Consider the following 20,883-nt stretch of genomic DNA (forward strand, 5'->3'; position numbering starts at 1 on the left):
TGAAATAAATAGAGAAGAAATTCAAAGCAGTAGAAATACAAGCACAGAAACTCAGAGTAGTCAAGGAGATAAGCCACCTGTGTTCTAAGTTTGAACATCACTACCTGTGTAATTTATGTCAGTACACTGGTCACTTTTGCCAGCAATGGAAAATAAGCCAGAGAACAGGAAGTCAGCATTATATATTTTTTTTTTTTGAAAACCATGGTTCTATGAGCTTAATAAAGATTCTGAGAATAATTTTAGAAATGTAAAAAGCCTTTTTTTATTTTTCAAAGTAAATTAATTTAGGTTTCTTAAAAAAGCAATGGTCATTAATATTTACAGTGGAAATGTTAGGAACAGATGTTACAAATTTTGAATAAGACCTCTAAAATCATAGATTAGAATGACAGAAATATATTTTGATTTTTGGAATGCATTTACATAATCCTACATGACATTCTTTTGGACATGATATAAAAAAGGTGGAACATTTCTAATGGGCAGTGAAGTTTATGATTCCTATTGATCAGAGTGAAGGCCTATGGTAGAGTGTAGAAGGACCAAATCCTTTTACACTTATATAACATGGCTAAAAGAAAAGGAAACATAAGTTTCTTGATGAGTTTACATTATCTGATCACCAGCTCTAACATCCTACAAGGTAAAATTATTCCAATTTCACAGATGAGGGAACTGAATTTCAAAGAAATTAAACAACTTTTCTCATATCTAGAAGTTAGTAATTGCAAAACTGGGTGTCCAACTCAGATCTCCACAAATCTTCCACTGTATCTCCTATGAGGACAAAAGACACATATTAAATTTGTGGTAGCATACATTTGAGAAATTATGTTAAAATACTGAATGACAGAATCAAGAGCAGAAACGTATGGGATCATGGCCAGAAGAAACAACATGAGATTCTTTTGAAATTAATATTAAATCTTAAAAGAAATCTTCAGAGAATCAGTTGAACATGTACAAAATGGCAAATTATTTTTTATCAGTAGATTATGTAACAAATGTCATAAAGTTTGAGTGTGGACTCTATTAGTCAGTAGTATGGTGATAAAAAGATAACAGTGTTGAATTAGTGGATATATTGATAAGGCAAATGTAGAGAATTACATTATTATGTTCAACTGTAGGAGGAGATTGCAAGTAGTGTTTGCAATGTTAATTCTAGGTGCCATGTTCTAAAGGGCATGTTGCAAGCTGACAAATATTGAGTCAAATGTCATATGAACATCTAGAAGAACAAATGCTTTCCCTGCTATATCTTATATTTCATGTTTGTTTCATTTATATACCATTATTGTACAGTTTTGCTATGATAGCTTTATAAAAATTCCCAAAGAATATTGCTCAGTAAGAAATGGAATGTTCCAGTGTCATAAGTGCATCTGTATGACAGAAATAGTTCTAAATGACATATTGGTTTCCAAATTATATTTTATAATTGGAAAACATCTGATTTATAAATTGCACAAGGTTACCACTTTTCAATGAGAATGTAAAAGTGCTTGCATTACAAGTTTTATGTATTTTTTTATATCCACCTTTATTATTGCTGTTAAAATATGTGTTTTCTAAAAATGTTTATCTCCAATTTGTATTGTGCTTTAACAAGATGCTTTTCTTTGATTTTCATAAATACTGAAAAGACTCTCTTAATAATTTTAAGCATAAGTAATGTTTAAGTCAGTTTAAAGTATACAAATCAAGATTTTTTTATGGTCATACCATATTTTGTGCTTGAAACCTGTCAGTATCTTATTTTATAGCAATTAAATAACTCAATAATTCATGTCACATTCCAGTCTTTTTCAATGGACATTTGCAAAAAGAATTTGATGTAAGTGTTTTTAAAATTACTCAAAAAAGAGAGAGATCACATAATGCTTAATAACAGAATATAATTAAACTTCCCTTTCTTGCTTTGTGTTTCTGAGACAAGATTACTGGAGTCTTATTCATTTTAAAACATAGGATTACACCTTGAACCATGTAAAGATAAAGAACGTTTGGTCAGATATTTTTTGAAAGAGAAAGGTTATTTGTACCACTGATCCATAATGGAGAAGCTTTCTTTGTCAAAGTCTTTTCCTTAGAAAGTTGACCCACGGTCAACCTGTAATGAAAACAGAGACATTCTTAGGTGGTTGATCAGCTTAGGCAATCCCAGTTTTAGTAATGAAAAGCTCAAATTTAAGATGAAATGTGACCTCAGTAGTTCACATTTGCATTTGTAATTTTCCAGCAAAACTCCATTTCATTAATGTTTCTTGAGGTATTTTCCAGAATTTAATGTCAATGGTTGGCCTTCGTGAACACTCAGAAGAATATGTAAAAGTTAACAACTCACCTCATGGAGTCTACCTAGGTCTTGGTATTTTATGTCCCTGTTGTGTACCTTTTATCCTTGAAAGTGCAGAAAAAAAAGATTATTTCTAATTTCTAAGATATGTGTAGAATACTATATAGTTAGCCAGGTAATAAAAGAGAGAAAAGTCAAGAATATGGAGTATCTTTAAGTACTGGCAAGCATCCTCCAAATCAAAATAAAAGTAATAGTTTAGTGGCAGGCGTGTGTGTTAAGTCTCTTCAGTAGTGTCCTACTCTTTGTGACTCTATGGACCATAGCCCACCCAGCTCCTCAGTCCATGGAATTCTCTAGGCAGGAATACTAGAGTGGGCTGCCATTTCCTTCTCCAGGGGATCTTCACGACCCAAGGATCCAACCTGATTCTCTTACGTCTCCTCCTTGGCAGTTTAGTGGCAGTATTTTTGTTATAACTTTGACACTTAAATGTGCCACAGAATATTATACATTCATTGTTTTCTCAAATACTGTAGCAACTGTGTGCAAAGAAAGTACACATTAGCTATTGTATCAATAAAAAAATTCTCAATAATTTTATCTGAGTTTCTAATTTATTTGAATAGAATTAATAAAATATTTCCCAGTCTTTTCTTGGACTCTATCATACAAGTGATTCCTAAGAATTTTGTTTCAGGATGGAAAGAAGAACAAGAGGAATTCTTTATGTCTTTTCATTATCCCAAGTCTGGTATTTCATCTATCTCTCCATATTGTATATGTTGCACATTGATCTATATAATAGTATATTTATTTGTCTTCATGAGTTTGAGTTAACTCTGGGAAAGATTGTGAAGGACATGGAAGCCTGGTGTGCTGCAGTCCATGGGGGTCACAAAGAGTTGGATACAACTTAACGACTGAACAACAATAAACAATAAATCACTTCATCTTTGCTGTTTGTCAAAAAAGAAAAGGATGAGACAAGCTCAGGACATTTTGAAAAAACAATGATTTTAGGATGCACTATTGTAGGTGTCCTGAATTGCTTTAATGACTCTATGGTGTAGACACTATAGTGAAGTCCCTCACAGTAAAATTTAGACAAGTTTGCTTACCATTTGGGTGCATATATCACAAGAGTATCATTTAGGACACTTTAGGATTATTTTACAGAATGACAACATGACTTATGGAAAAATTATGCAAGCTATTTTCAGATAGAATAACTTTTTAACTGAGACTCATGTACCAGAGAAACAAAATCATAAATTATGTGAAGACCAATCTTTACATAAGAGAAAGAACATAGTCTGGGTATTAAAACATTTGATCTCTCATCTTGGAGTAGCTATGCGTGTAGAAAAAATGACTGATTTCTGTTTCTTATGTTCTTCCTTCATAAAATGTCCATTTGAACTCCAAAAAAGTATATGATAAATCACAAGGATTTTAAGCATATGAATTTTAATACAAACATATAAAATCAATTTCAAAAATTTTCTGCATATACTGAAAATGTTCATTAGGAATGGACTAACCATAAGCCTTCTCTATTTTTTTCCTATTAAATGCAGGTACCCAGTGGAACCTGAAAATACTGAGCATAACCTTTATTTTCGCAAAAGGGAACCTGGAAAAAGACTGCTTCCCACAGAAAATTTATTGACAGTAGGTGTTCAAATTTTTATACATTGAACAATTTCCCCTCCTATATAAATAATCAGGGGAGGATATTTTTAAGTTTTTTTTTTTTCTTCTTTTCATCACCTCAGAGACACACAAAGTTCTGTTGTAAAGACATCACTTCTATGAGGAGGTATTCATTGTAGATGTACAGAAGTCTATGGAAACCTAAGTTTACAAGAAAAACAAGACAGATTATCATTCTAACCAACTGCATAGTCACAGAGATGCTTAATAATCTGATGATATAATGAAATAAATTCTTGAATAAGTGCATACAGTGGGAACTATCTTTCAAGATTCACCATTGAACAAACCACATTTTCTCATTTTAAATCCTTCATGTCACCATTTTGACATGCAGGTGAAAATTTGAAAGTAACATTAAAATATAAACAAAAGTATTATTAACTATGAACTGATTCTCAGCTTCAAAAGTTAAAATAAATGTGTGTATAAGAGTAAAAGTATGCTGACAATGAGCAGATCAGAACTGCCACAATGACTGACTTTTTAAATATCCAATCCATTGCGTTCCCTCTAAAGGACAAAGGGAGCAAAAGAGGAAGTAGCAAAGCAGGAAACAGGAAGACCTGCTTTAGTAACTGGACATATTGATTTAATTGGCTAAGAAGTCCAAATGCTAATACTCCTAATAATCAGCCATTCCTTTTGTGTTTTGGTAACATATATCCTCATACAATGGATATCAAATGGAATTTTTTGATTTACATCAGATACTTCAAAGTTTCCATTTCTGAATTCTCCTAGTTTAATGTAAGTAACACATTGTCTATTTTGTTTAAAATATCTAATATTCCCCCCAACATCTAGAGCTCCATGATGCAAAATATCATTTTGTCGATCTTCTGTTCCAGTATTCACTTTAATTCTTTTTATTACAATTGGTTTTTCAAATATAATCACAAAGACATCTCCTGTTGAAGGTGGTTTCCCCCAGAAGTAGTCATCAACACTACTGTAGGCTTTGCTTGCATCATAATTTTCAAAAACACTCATGTTTGTATAAAGACTTGCAGGAGGGTTATCTGGGAGGTCAAATGGCTCCTCTTCAAAATCATCATCCTTCAACTTATTCTCAGTTCCTTTATATGATGAATAATAACCCATGTGTTGAAAGAGAGATGGTTTAAAACGAATCACATTTTTCTGAGCTAACAGACTCCGGAAATGAGTCAATAGCCAATCACAAGGCATTTCTTGATAAAACATTAATAAAAAATGTGCCAAACGTGGGAGATCATGAGAATGATAAAGTTTTCCAATATAGCCAAGTTTAGAGAACTCAAGGGTTACCCAGTAAGTTCCTTCTAAGGATGCAATGACTTTCTTGATGGCAGTTAAGAAATTTTTTGAACAACGAACATCATCTTCAAGCATTACATAATAGTATGAAATATTGGCACAAAAGTTGAGCAAAAAAGCATAATCTACATTTTGCTTGGAACGGAATCTGACTCTATCTTCTGGATCATTGTAATTTCTTTTAAGGCCACTCAGGATTGGGTAATATTCCTCTGGAGCATGTATAACCATTAACCTTCCAGCAATAATATGGTGGGCAAATTTCTGTGTAATATCTTGCAGCATGACCTCACGCCAGGATGAGTTAAAGTCAGCTAGATGAACCACCACTGAAAGTTCCTTCAATTCTTCGTAGCTGGATTGCTCAAAAATTGACTTGATTGTTTCAAGTAAATAGCTTCCTTTTTTTCGTCTCACTGATGAAAGTCCAATTGTAAGAAATCCTGAACAAAAGAATCCAAAATGAAGACAAATTAAAGGTGAAACTGGGTTTTGAATAACGTAGAAAAAAGAAAAAAAAGTTCTTTTCCCCTTAGGCCTTCTACTCTATTAAGTACATCTAAGTGAATGATCATATATAGAGCATTTTGTGATTAAAGGATTATGCTAAATATGCAAAAGCTTCCCAGGTGGCGCAGTGGTAAAGACTGACTGCCAATGCAGGAGACACAGGAGTAACCGGTTCAACCCCTGGGTCAGGAAGGTCCCCTGGAGGAGGAAATGGCAAGTTACTGCAATATTCTTGCCTGCTCTTACTCTCTGTTTTATATTACCTCTTTAGTACAAAGCAGTTGGAAAAGGAAATGGCAAACCACTCCAGTATTCTTGCCTGGAGAGTCCCATGGACAGAGGAGTCTGGAAGGCTACAGTCCATGGGGTCTCAAAAAGTCAGACACAACTGAGTGACTAACATACACAAACTCTCTGTTTTATATTGCCTCTTTAGTATACAGCAGTTGGTATATGTGCCAGCACACATTTGTAAGGGATTAGTAATGTGTGAACAAAGGTGGTGCAATAGATGGAGATTTTAAAAAATAGTGGCTGGCAGTCTTTGAAATTAGGACGAAGTTTAAGAGAAGTAGACATTTGAAATGGAAGAAAAAAGATCTAAAGAAAGCTAAACTATTGCATTTTTTCCTCAACCTGGTGATCACAAACTCACTTGCATAAACGCTTCTTAACAGGGAACTCAATTTTTGTGGTCTCCACACCATCTACTAAGAAGTTCATGATATCACTGTGTATCACTGATTCTAAAGCATATTTTTCACACAGAAATATTTTAAACTCAGGTTGTATATCACAACTGATAGCATCTTACAACTTAAACTTGATGATGCTTGTACTTTCTTAGTGGTTCATCAATTAGATCATGATATTGTCTATAATTTACAATGTCTTGAAATCCATGAAATGTAGTATGTTACTTCTTGGATCAAAGTGCCTGTAGTGGATTGAATAATTGCCTCCAAAATTTCATGTCTACCTGGAACTTTAGACTGTGACCTTAAGATGCAATTAGTTAAAGATCTCCAGATGAAATCATATTGGATTTAGATTGGACAGTAAATTCAAGGACTAATGTCCTTATAAGAACGGGAGAGGACACAGAGAGACAAAGAAGGGCCATGTGGAGAGTGGCAGTGATTGCAGTTTTGCTACAACTAACCAAGGGATGCCAAGTGTGACCAACATCTGGAAGAGGCAAGGAAGGATTCTCCTCTAGATGGAGTCTGGTGCTGCCAGCATCCTGGTTTCTGAATTCTGGCTTCCAGAAATGTGGGAGAATCAATTTCCATTGTTTCAAACCACCTAGTTTGTGATTGTTCATTATGACATCTTAGGAAACAAATACAATGATTTTCACTACTTCAAATTGGTGGGCATGTCATAAAACCAATGTTTGGAAATGTATCACTGTGGGAATATTTTTAAAAGCTAACTTAAAAAAGTTAAAGTGAATTGCTTTTTCCTAGTCTCCCTACATGAATTCTATAGCAAACTGTTAAAAATTTCATGTCACAATTAGGCATTTAATTTTTTTTGGTGTTGTTATTAATGAAATTGGATTGGTGAATAACTGAATTTGTGAAGAAACACAATGTTTCCCAAAATATATCTTATGTTAGTAAAGCCCATAAATTTATTGTTATACAAATGAAACATGTTATCATTCTTTTAAAACAAAGTATTTTATTGTTCTTGATTTTAAAAATATAAGTATACTTACGCTTTCTTTGTAAAGGCATGACAGCTAAGTAGCGATAGGTGACATTGAGGGCTCCTGAGAAATTAGACAAATCTTTGAAAGTATGCATGTAGTGTTCTGGACTCAGCTGATGTGTAGATGTTTCCCTTAAAACCTGTTTGTCTCCTTCCTGAATGCCAAGAAGGAGGAAGAGAGAAATAACAGATGGTCATGAATTAAATAAACTTTCTCCTTACACAATAATAATAATATATATATATATATATATATATAAAAAATGGGTATATATATCTGATATACAATATGTTGTTATTGTTATTCAGTCACTCAGTCATGTCCAACTCTTTGCAATGCTGTGGACTGCAGGACACCAGGCTTCCCTGTCCTTCACCATCTCCCGGAGCTTGCTCAAACTCACGTTCATTGAGTTGGTGTTGTGATACCATCTACTCATCTCATCCTCTGTCGTCCCCTTCTCCTCCTGCCTTCAATCTTTTCTAGCATCAGTGTCTGGAGAAGGAAATGGCAGCCCATTCCAGTACTCTTGCCTGGAAAATCTCATGGATGGGGAAGCCTGGTGGGCTGCCATCTACGGGGTTGCACAGAGTCGGACACAATTGAAGAGACTTAGCAGCAGCAGCAGCAGCAGGGCTTTTTCCAATGAGTTGGCTCTTTGCATCAGGTGGCCAAAGTATTGGAACTTCAGTTGTAGCAACAGTCCTTCCAATGAATATACAAGGTTGATTCCCTTTATGTTTGATCTCCTTTCAGTCCAAGGGACTCTCAAGAGTCTTTAATATGGGTATTATATAAATATCAATGACTGGCATTAGAAGCTGTAGATAATTATTTTTCACCAGAATTCTAGATTCTGTTCACTATTTTCCACTTTTTATTTTATGTCTACAGTTGCTTTTGTAAAGAATACATTAATAATGGCATTCTCTTGATAAAAAAAAATTTTGAAAACTCCTACTCCTTTCATGTTAAAATTCACATTATTTACAAGAATCTTCAAACTTGACAGTGATCTTTACAGTTTCATGTAAAGCTAATTCTCACTAGATTCCCCATATCTGAATCATATTAAACTACTTACTCTTCTTCAAGTGTTGTCAAATAAAAGACCACACATTATTTCTAAGATTTTGAAATTTTAGGAATGATTAGAAGGATGCAATAGTGAACATAATGATTGGAGTTTGAATAACTTATTATCAAGAAGTGTTAGTCAGTCATTTATGTAGCCACTGTAATCGAAGCCTATTGAGAATGGACAGCAATAGTCTTTTTGAAATGATAGTATATTTTACAAATATCTTCAAGATATCTTGATTAGGAGACATTAGTACCAAATGTTCAAGGAAATGTCTTTAGACCTTGTAAAGGTCTTTCCCACGATGTTTGCTTGTTGCTTATAAGTGTAGAGGGGAAGAGGGAGTATCCTGATGAAAGTGAAGTTTAGATCTTTTATATTTAAAAACTTTAGTATCAATTTGATAATGGAATTATGTCATACAATCTTCAGGATGGTTTATATTCAAGAAGATATTTCTATTCAGCTTAAAAATATCCTGCTAACAATTAATTGCTTCCCTTTATCTCCCTCTGATATAAATTCAGTTGTAGGTTTTGATTATCTAATCATTTGAACAAGCCTCTATTAGTTATATATTACTAGCAACATGATGACCTGCTTGGCTTTTGTATATGTTTTATTATCACTGGTAGAATATTAGGACAACCTAATTAGATTTTTTTTTCTTTTCTGGCAAAGTATCTATTGTGTTGTGTGAGTTCTGTGGCTATTTCGACTATTCAGTATAAGATTGGCAGGTCAGGTATGAGCAATGCCTTTGAGACAACAGAGAAAGTGAATGTATTAAATAAATTTGGTCTTCATACTATTGGACTTTGGTCAATAAAACTTTAATCAATTAAACATTATCCTAAAATACTAGAAAAAATTCAAATACAAATTTTACTTTAGTTGAAACATTTACTGCTTTATTTCAGATTCAAATATCAAGGGAAAAGGTGACTAACTCAAAGTTTTAAATCTATGGCCAGGCTGAAATTGTCTTAGAATAAAAGTTGAAATAGTGAATATTGACTAGCAAGGGCTTTCAATCTGGTCCTTGATAAATGAATATGCATTCTGTATATCTTTTCTGTATATTGAATTATGTTTATGAGCCTATATTTGCTTTTTAATAGTGTATAATATTTTATATTGCCTTGATAATTTGGACAAAGAAAAATACTTTATTCTGATTTATAATGTGTTTGCCATCTATAAGTTAAAGAATTTTAAAATACATGACATTAAACCTGGGAGGCTAGTTGTATAAATGTACTAATTAATATGCATTGAATTCTGATTATTTTAAATTAGTTGCATATAAATATTTTCATCTTTGTATTTTTGAAAACCTAAAAAAATCATGAAAGTTTTAAAATGAACAAATTTAGGATTTTCAAAAGATAACTGGAGACTCAATTTTTCATTAGCTACTTTAATAGTAAATATGATGTCCATATTTAACAGGATCTAGAAAATATATTTATAAAAATCAGGCAGTAGTCACAATACTGAATTCATTTTACCATTCTGTTCTTATGTGATGTCACATTCTAAAGGAAGTGCAGGATACTGAATATCTCTTTAAGAATTCTATCTTGAACACGTAAAAATCCAGACCTTTTCTGTGATAAGATAGAGTACATTCATCCTGATTGAAGGACATAACAGAATATAAGATGAAATGTGACATATGAAAGCACTTTATTAAATTCTCAAGAACAAGTCTTTACACTTTTCAGCATAAAATAAATAATGCAACTTTCACCTGAGTCAGCCTTGTTGGCTGCTTTCCAGAAGCATCTACCTGAACAGCCAGGCTCTCCCTGGATACCTCCTTTCTATAGCTACTATGCTGTAGTGTATTTTTCAGTAACAAGACAAAGCTTTATGACAATCATTTTCTGGATGGGAATGAAATTCAATGGACTAGCTACAGGCTAAATATATACCCTAGTGGCTACTTTGAAGATGCTCACAGCCGAGAGGCTAAGTTGATTGGGCATGCAGTGTCTCTTCTACTTAGTTTGCCTTGTAATACAATTTGTCTATTACACTGAACTTGGCTTTCTTTCCTACTGAAAGGCACATATGCCTCTATCATGTAAGCAATACACTAAGCTGTTATACACCCAGGATTTGGGGCCACTGATGGATTGTCTAGCAAGAAGAATAGAATCCATATGCTAAATAACCCTAGAGGCCTTATTACTGTAATGTTTATCTGAGTTCTCTGAATTATAACTACAATTTCCTCCTGATTTAAGAAAAACAAGGAATTTCCCTGGTGGTCCAGTGGTTAAGACTGTGCTCCCAGTGTAGGGGTCTGGGGTTCAATCCTGTATCAGGGAACTAGGTTCCTCATACCACAACTAAGAGGCCAGTTTTCTATGGATACTAACATATTGCTTAAAATTCTCCAAGCCAGGCTTCAATAATATGTGAACCATGAACTTCGAGATGTTCAAGCTGGTTTTAGAAAAAGCAGAGGAACCAGAGACCAAATTGCCAACATCTCCTGGATCATCGAAAAAGCAAGAGATTTCCAGAAAAACACCCAGTTTTGCTTTATTGACTATGCCAAAGCTTTGACTGTGTGGATTACAATAAACTGGAAAATTCTGAAAGAGATGGGAATACCAGACCACCTGACCTGCCTCTTGAGAAACCTGTATGCAGGTCAGGAAGCAACAGTTAGAACTGGACATGGAACAATAGACTGGTTGCAAATAGGAAAAGGAGTTCATCAAGGCTGTATATTGTCACCCTGCTTATTTAACTTATATGCAGAGTACATCATGAGAAATGCTGGCCTGGAAGAAGCACAAGCTGGAATCAAGATTGCTGGGAGAAATATCAATAACCTCAGATATGCAGATGACACCACCCTTATGGCAGAAAGTGAAGAACAAAAGCACCTCTTGATGACAGTGAAAGAGGAGAGTGAAAAAGTTGGCTTAAAGCTCAACATTCAGAAAACGAAGATCATGGTATCTGGTCCCATCACTTCATGGCAAATAGATGGGGAAACAGTGGAAACAGTGGCTGACTTTATTTTGGGGGGCTCTAAAATCACTGCAGATGGTGATTGCAACCATGAAATTAAAAGACACTTACTCCTTGGAAGGAAAGTTATGATCAACTTAGGCAGCATATTAAAAAGCAGAGACATTATTTTGTCAACAAAGGTCTGTCTAGTCAAGGCTATGGTTTTTCCAGTAGTCATGTATGGATGTGAGAGTTGGACTGTAAAGAAAGCTGAATGCTGAAGAACTGATGCTTTTGAACTATGGTGTTGGAGAAGACTCTTGAGAGTCCCTTGGACTTCAAGGAGATCCAACCAGTCCATCCGCAAAGGAGATCAGTCCTGGGTGTTCATTGGAAGGACTGTTATTGAAGCTGAAACTCCAATACTTTGGCCACCTCATGCAAACAGCTGACTCATTTGAAAAGATCCTGATGCTGGGAAAGATCGAGGGCAGGAGGAGAATGGGACGACAGAGGATGAGATGGTTGGATGGCATCACTGACTCGATGGACATGGGTTTGGGTGGACTTCAAGAGTTGGTGATGTACAGGGAGGCCTGGCATGCTGTGGTTCATGGGCTCTCAATGAGTCAGACATGACTGAGCCAGTGAACTGAATTGAACTAACACATGAGCAACTGAACTGAAGAACAATTTTAATGTAATTGTACATGAATGACAATGAATATTTAAAAGTTTGTACATATTAAGCCTTGGGATAAAATTTAGTTCAAAATGTAATTTAGGTAGAAAACATCCTCTAGTAAAGAGTGAACATTTAAATTAATAAAAATATTACTACTAAATTTTCAAAATGGGGGGATGCTTATATTTAACATCCATTTTAATTCACTTTTTCTAAATAATGCAAATTTCTACTTAATAAAGTAAATATTAAAAAAAAATCAGTTTTTTTTTTAAGCTAAGAAGTAATTAATCTCTTCTCTGTACCTGGGATGATTTGTAAATCTGATTAGATACATATGGGCTTCCCTGGTGGTATATGGCTAATGTAGCCAGATTTCATTGAAAAAGTATTCTTTAGTAAAAGCTGCTTCATTAAATCACACTTTTAAATAATGCGGGTAGGACTGATGTTTAGACAGAAATGTATAAATAGAGCAATAGCATTTGATCTCATGGGTATGTACTCTATTACTTCTTATACATTTTATGGTGAATTTGAAGTGGTTCTCTTCCAAAAGACATAAAGATGTTTGCTGCATATAATAATATTTTATCTACTTAAAGTTAAATATTGAAATTGCACTTGAAAGAGTCTATCATCACTAAATGCAACAAACATCCTACCAGTACAATGTTTTTGATTTACAAGACGAGATTTACCTTTACCAGTACACAGAGATGCAAGAAATAAATGTTTATCGCAAAATTAAATCACTAATCAAGAGCTCCTCTAATTAATTTACAATCTTCAATTCTCTTAATTAAAAAATAGCTGGATCACCTAGGTCTTGATCTATTGTTCTTAAATTTCATAAACCTAATAGTCAGGTTAAAAAAGTCTAAAATGCATATCACTTGTAAGTCTTTCCAGTTTGCTATTTTTAACTAGATCATGCCTAGTCAAATTCTATTAACTGTGGTACCTTCAATATGGTGAATTGACTAAGGATGGTAGAATTAAACCTATACTTGAAAGTAAAAGCTCACAAGATTAAACCTATAACTGAAGGTAAAAGACATAGGCAGAGTCAAGATCTAGGAATGTGACAGAATTTCACCATCAAAGAACAATGCTAAGGGAGGCAAGATGCTTTACAGAAGACCTCTTAAGAAAATCTGTACCAACTAAGATCATTTGGTTGGCCTGTAGAATATAGAATAGTATCTGAGAAGTAACTGGTAGTTACTAAATCATTTTCAATTAATAAAATAAAACATTTTACTAGGAAATGATCTTTGAAGTTGTTGTCAATTGTCTCTCTAGTTAAAATATTAATTGAAAGTTTTCAGCATGCTTGTATGAAAGAAAATACTTTCCAGTCCTCTGTGTGTTCAAAGGCTTTGGTTTTCTGAAATATGTAAACAGGAATCATTGCACAAGTATTAGAATTTTCTCAGATATTTTAACATCAGTTATGATGGAAAAAGTAAATAAGAAATTATGTCCATAATTATTCTCATTAGACATGAATTATGTTACAATCATAACAAAAATAAATAATAGAGACATATTGAGTTCTCACAATTAGTCAGAATATGTCTTTTTGTACACTTTAATAATTCACTTAAAATTCCTTCAGGGAATTTCCCTGGCATCCCAGTGGTTAAATCTCTGTGCTTCCATTGTAGAAAGCATGGGTTTGATCCCTGGTCAGGAACTAAGTATCTATGATTGTGTGGTGTGGCCAAAAAAAAGAAAACTATCCCCCCCCAAAAAAAACACAACAACCCATAAAATTAGGGACTTCCTTGGTGTCCCAATGCATATCATTAGTAAGTTTCTTCAGAGGCTAAAATTCCACACTTCCATTGTAGGGGGCATGGGTTTGATCCCTGGTTGGGGGCTTCTCAGGTGGCTCTAGGAGTAAAGAACCTGCTTGCCAATGCAGGAGATGCAAGAGATAAGAGTTTGATCCCTGGGTCAGGAAGATGCCTTAGAGGAGGGCATGGAAACCTATTCCAGTATTCTTGCCTGGAGAATCCCAAGGCCATAGGAGCCTGGATACTCCGTAGGGTCATAGAGTCAGACAAGACTGAAGCAACCTTAGCATGCATGCATGCATAGGGGACTAAGACACCTGCATGCTGCCAGACATGGGGGACAAAGTCTACTAACGTACTAATTTTATCTTTTTTAAACTACTGAATAGTTTTCACATTCTTATCTCTAGTTCTTGACATTCTTTATTACTTTTCAGTGACTATAAGGGTAAAACATGGTGGTCATGTACAGCTATTCAAGATCCAAATGAGACGTCACACATTAATAAAGCATTCCTTCTTAACAAAATAGCACACTTAGTATCATTAATTAGACAATAGGATTTGAAAATTTTTGATAATATAGAAAAGTATAGAAAGTAAGGAGTAATACCTATAAAAATTTGTTTAGTCTATTTACAGGTGACTCTGCCCAGTTCTACTTATAAGTGTATTTTTTTCAATAAATATGTGATATACTACTATGAGCTTTCCTGGTGGTTCAGTGCTAAAGAATCTGCTTCTCAATGCAGGAGATATGGGTTCCATCCCTGTGTCAGGAAGATCCGCTGGAGAGGGAACTGACAACTCATTCCAGTAGTCTTGCCTGGAGAAGCCCATGGACAGAGGAGTCTATGAGGTCATAAAGACTTGGACACAACTGAGAGACTAAGCACACAGACACACACACACACACAGAGACATACAATTAATTCAGATAGGGATGATAGCTAACTTATTTGTAATTAGATGTGCATATTTGCATTAAATATAGCATATAGCATTAAATAAAGCATTGCACCATGAGCCAAAACAATTATAATGTTGACAATATATAATTGATATAAAAAGTAGCTAGATGGGAAAGATATATGTTATAATTTTGCTCAGACTAAGGCTATTTCAATATCCTGGGACTGAAGTTATGCTGCAAGTGGACTGTCTCGTTTGACTTAGGCCTTACTTTGAACAAAAAGTAATCAACCTCCAAGACTTACCATAACATAGCTATCTTCAATGTACAAGTTCATAAACAGAAGGAAAATGACAAGAACTCCCAAGAATGAGACAGTAGAACGTTTTCGCAGGCATCGCATTTTATCTAGTATATCAAAAATATGTTTCACTTGGTGAAATTTAAGCATTCTCTCCTGTGGAAAAGAGGCACAGAATTACTAACAATTAATTATGCATGTAAATACTTCCTCACCATATCAATCAACAGGCCTTTATAAAATTTTACTCTCCAAATATTTGAACCAAAATTGTTTACACTTTCACAATAAAAGTTGGCATAATTTATCAATACATTAACATAAAGATAATGCAGTGGTTTATCTTGATGTAGTGTAAGTAAAAGTGAAAAACACAGTTATTTCTGAACAAATAAATATTGGTAACAATAATGTAAGAAGATAATAGTCCCCACTGCACATGGTGAATGCAGTCATGAAATTAAAAGACACTTCCTCCTTGGAAGAAAAGCTATGACCAACCTAGACAGCATATTAAAAAACAGAGACATTACTTTGCCAACAAAGGTCCATCTAGTCAAAACTACGGTTTTTCCATTAGTCATGTATGGATGTGAGAGTTGGACTATAAAGAAAGCTGAGCTCAGAAGAATTGATGCTATTGAACTGTGGCATTGGAAAAGACTCTTGAGAGTCCCTTGGACTGCAAGGAGATCAAACCAGTCCATCCTAAAGAAAATCAGTCCTGAATATTCATTGGGAGGACAGATGTTGAAGCTGAAACTCCAATATTTTAGCCCCCTGATATGAAGAACTGACTCATTTGAAAAGACCCTGATGCTGGGAAAGATTGAAGGCAGGAGGAGAAGGGGATGACAAAGGATGAGATGGTTGGATGGCATCACCAACTCCATGGACATGAGTTTGAGCAAGCTCCAGGAGTTGGTGATGGACAGGCAAGCCTGGCATGCCATAGTCCATGGGGTCAGAAAGAGTCAGCCATGACTGAGGGACTAAACTGAACTGATGAGAAAGAATGAAAATAAAAGAAAAGTAAGCATTAAGGTAACATCTATCTCCCCATATTATAATGTAATAAAAATAGAAGACACTAGAAGTTTGGGGCTAATACTGATCTCAGAGTAGGTCCACTGAAAAGAAATATAGGGAGAAAATTTGAGTGAAAGAAAGAGAAGTCACAGAGGAAGTTAAAGTTTTGGGGGTGAGTCTACACAAAAATTCAGTTATAATTGCTTTGTTTATTTTCCCAGTAATTCTTGCGAAATCAGTGTAAATCCTGGAGTGGCATATCAACATTGCCTTGCTCAATCTATTGTTTATAATGATTTATGGACTACAAAAAGCCAAACTGGAGTTGGTAGGGTTAGTGGAAACCTAATTATTTTCCATTTCACTCTTCTACATTTTGTGATCCACTACAATTATAAATTCATTTAGATTACTGATATTTTTAAAAATTATATAGAAAACCTAGAATGATCAAAAGGTTAGTGAAATCATATTTTGTCCATAAACAACAATTTTTGGAAATTATGCCTTGTTGAGTTATATACTATGTCTTCTTGGGTTCAGCTTTAGGATGAAGTATTTATGGGCATAACGAACTTCAGGAGGTGAAAAAGGGCTGTACCCCAACTGTTACAACAATGTCTAGAATACATCCAGCTAACAATGTCTCTTCCATGAATTAATGTAAGAAAGCATTTCTGAATCTTTGAAAATTATAGAAAAGAAGATGAGGAATTGGGAGAAAGAAATGTTAATGAAAGCCCATTTTCTTTGGTCATATTCTTCTTGAGAGTTATTTTTTCTTGATTTTTAGCTATGAATATATGTGTAGACATGCACATATATATATTTTTATAATATTAAAAAAAAATCCTTCCCTATCTTGATGTCAGATGAGTGAGTGAGTGAAGTAGTTCAGTCATGTCGACTCTTTGCGACCCCATGGGCCGTAGCCTAAAAGGCTCCTCTGTCCATGAAATTTTCCAGGCAAGAGTACTGGAGTGGGTTGCCATTTCCTTCTCCAGGGGATCTTCCCGACCCAGGGATCGAATCCAGGTCTCCTGCATTGCAGGCAGATGCTTTACCGTCTGAGCCACTATGTGTGGGGAGCGAGCTCCGCCCCTGGCAAAGGTCATGAGGAAGGAGGCTTGACATACGCAAAGGCGGGATCAAGCCTCAGGAGTCTCCCTGGAAATGCTCGAGCAATCTACCCCCCAAACCAGAGTCTGCCTACTTTCTGCTTTGTGCTTTCACCTACACCTCTGACTTTACAGGGGGCTGTTCCCCACTACCTCTCTCTGAAAAAAGAGTTAGCTTACAGCTCATTAATAATTCCTGGGTGTGATAGCGTTTCAACCTACAAACTCCTTTGGAAGTCCTCTAGCCTGCCTGAATAGGTTTTTTCCGGAAACATGTGATTGTTCAGAGCCTCCCAACTGTGAGAGGCAGGAGATGTTCTAAACTGTCTAAACACAGATTCCTTTGAGTAGTTAAAAGATTGATTAGAAATTGTATTGGTGAAGGGTTTTTCACTTGTTGGGCCAATGTTTGCTGCTAAGTCTCCATATCCCTTATCTACTGTGTCCTTGGCGGTGTATTGATTGATATAATGGGTGTATAGAAATGTAAGCAGTTGCCTCAATGTTTGTAATCTTGGGAACCTTGAGTTACTTCTTTTCTTGATTGAGCCCACCTCGCCTTTGCCCTATAGGAATGCAACTTTCTCCATTGCTTTTTGGAGGCTGGCACCTGACTTTAGAATAATCACCTTTAGAGAAAAATAAGTTTCTTAAAATGTTAACAGGCTTCCTGGCCAGAATATGATGTAAATCACCTAAACTTCTGCATATGATAAGTTTGAAAGCCTGACTTCGATAAGGATCAGGAACTGCTGTCTTTGCATGACTCTACCCCTTCCCCCATTATCCTCTATGCACAACTTAAGGTATAAAACTACTTTGGAAAATAAAGTATGTCCTTTTGTTCACCGGAATTTTGTCTCCCCATGTCGTTCTTTCTTTCACCTTCTAGCTGAACTTTTCCTCTGAGGCAGGGAAGCTCATCAAGCCTACTAATTTTGCCTGGGCTTCTAAGATCTGACCGGGGAGGCCTTAGTGTCTCCTCTCCTTCGGGAGAACGGGAAGACGCCTGCGGCCTTCGTAGGTGACGTAAATTCCCTGCTTTGGAATTTTATTCAGCCTCTTTTCTTCACTGAATTTCTTTGCTGAGCTATCCTTATTTCACCACTCTTTATATCCTTAATAAACATTTAATTAAGCGGTTGTTTCCTGATCCTCGCCAATGCCGTCCCCGCTTCAAATTTTTTGGATCAGCCGGGGCTGGTCCCCAGCAACTATGAGTCAAATAGATAGTCTCATTTATTTTCTCCTGTGTGTGTGTGTTTTTTTTTTTTTTTTTGCTTGCTTTAATAGACAGACTTCTGTTAGTGCACCTGGAATTTATCTTTGTGTCTCTTATGAGGTGAAAGTGAAACAATTTATCTCTTCCATATGTAGAGCTGAGCAGTTCACTGGCAAAAGTAATAATAGTATTACCACTCTAATTTCAAGGGGGTGGGGAGGTAAGAAAAACTGGATACTGGAAAACAATAATGAATTAATGAAACTATGAGGCATGCCATGTAGGGTCACCCAAGACAGATGGGTTATGGTGGAGAGTTCTGACAAAACGTGGTCCACTGGAGAAGGCAATGACAAGCCACTTCAGTATTCTTGCCTTGAGAACCCCATGAGCAGTATGAAAAGGAGAAAATATATGACACTTAAGGATGAACTTCCCAGGTCAGCAGGTGGCCAATATGCTACTGGAGAAGAGTGGAGAAGTAAAACCAGAAAGAATAAAGAGAAGGAGCCAGAGTGAAAACAACAGCCAACTGTGAATGTGACTGGTGACGGAAGTAAAGTCGGATGTGGTAAAGAACAATATTGCATAGGAACCTGGAATGTTAGGTCCATGAATCAAAGTAAATTAGAAGTGGTCAAACAGGAGATGGCAAGAGTGAACGTTGACATTTTAGGAATCAGTGAACTAAAATGGACTGGAATGGGTGAATTTAATTCGGATGACCATTATATTTACAATTGTGGGCAAGAATCCCTTAGAAGAAATGGAGTGGATATCATAGTCAAAAAAATGAGTTCAAAATGCAGTACTTGGGGGAAATCTCAAAAATGACAGGATGATTTCTGTTAGTTTTCAAGGCAAACCATCCAATATCACAGTAATCCAAGTCTATGCCCCGACCAGTAACCCTACAAGATCTTCTAGAACTAACACCCCCAAAAGATGTCCTTTTATCATAGGGGACTGGAATGCAAAAGTAGGAAGTTAAGAGCTACCTGGAGTACCAGGCAAATGTGGCTCTGGAGTACAAAATGAAGCAGAGTAAAGGCTAACAGAGTTTTTTTGCCAAGAAAATGCACTAGTCATAGCAAACACCCTCTTCCAACAACACAAGAGAAGACTCTACACATGGACATCACCAGATGGTCAACAACAAAATCAGATTGATTATATTCTTTGCAGCCAAAGATGGAGAAGCTCTATACAGTCAGCAAAAACAAGACCGGGAGCTGACTGTGGCTCAGATCATGAACTCCTGCCAAATTCAGACTTAAATTGAAGAAAGTAGGGAAAACCACTAGACTATACAGGTATGACCTAAATAAAATCCCTTATGATTATACAGTGGAAGTGACAAATAGATTCACGGGATTACATCTGTTATTAGATTCCCTGAAGAACAATGGTTGGAGGTTTGTGACATTGTACAGGAGGCAGTGATTAAGACCATCCCCAAGAAAAAGAAATGCAAAAAGTCAAAATGGTTGTCTGAGAAGGTCTTACAAATAGCTGAGAAAGGAAGAGAAGCTAAAGGCAAAGGAGAAAAGGAAAGATACAAGCATCTGAATGCAGAGTTCCAAAGAATATCAAGGAGTGATAACAAAGCCTTCTTCAGTGATCAATGCAAAGAAATAGAGGAAAACAATAGCATGGAAAAGCCTAGAGATCTCTTCAAGAAAATTAGAGATATCAAGGGAATATTTAATGCAAAGATGGGCTCAATAAAGGACAGAAATGTTATGGACCTAATAGAAGCAGAAGATTAAGAAGAGGTAGCAAGAATACACAGAAGAGCAATACAAAAAAGATCTTCATGACCCAGATAATCACAATGGTGTGATCACTCACCTACAGCCAGACATCCTGGAATGCAAAGTCAAGTGGGCCTTAGGAAGCATCACTACAAACAAAACTAGTAGAGGTCATGGAATTCCAGTTGAGCTATTTCAAATCCTAAAAGATGATGTTGTTAAAGTGCTGCACTCAATATGCCAACAAATTTGGAAAACTCAGCAGTGGTCACAGGACTGGAAAAGGTCAGTTTTCATTTCAATCCCAAAGAAAGGCAATACCAAAGAATGCTCAAACTACTGCACAATTGCACTCATCTCACATGCTATCAAAGTAATGCTCAAAACTCTCCAAACCAGGCTTCAGCAATATGTGAATTGTGAACTTCCAGATGTTCAAGCTGGATTTATAAAAGGCAGGG

General features: G+C 35.6%; 1 protein-coding gene across 3 annotated transcripts in view; it reads right to left on the reverse strand.

Moving 5' to 3' along the window:
• Positions 1 to 3,755: 3,755 nt before the first annotated feature.
• MGAT4C (MGAT4 family member C) overlaps positions 3,756 to 20,883 on the reverse strand; it is an 874,849-nt gene continuing 857,721 nt past the window's right edge. For all 3 annotated transcript variants that reach the window (XM_086403733.1, XM_086403731.1, XM_086403732.1), the window contains 3 exons: positions 15,303 to 15,455; positions 7,551 to 7,698; positions 3,756 to 5,760 (listed from right to left, as the gene is read on the reverse strand). In XM_086403733.1, the coding sequence (XP_086259859.1) occupies positions 4,619 to 5,760; positions 7,551 to 7,698; positions 15,303 to 15,449 (1,437 nt within the window). In that variant the 5' untranslated portion in view covers positions 15,450 to 15,455 and the 3' untranslated portion in view covers positions 3,756 to 4,618. The remainder of the gene's footprint in view (positions 5,761 to 7,550; positions 7,699 to 15,302; positions 15,456 to 20,883) is intronic.

Source organism: Bos grunniens, chromosome 5 (genome assembly GCF_055505025.1).
Source record: "Bos grunniens cultivar Pamir isolate PY7600 chromosome 5, Bosgru_T2T1.0, whole genome shotgun sequence".
Taxonomy (NCBI): Eukaryota; Metazoa; Chordata; class Mammalia; order Artiodactyla; family Bovidae; genus Bos; species Bos grunniens.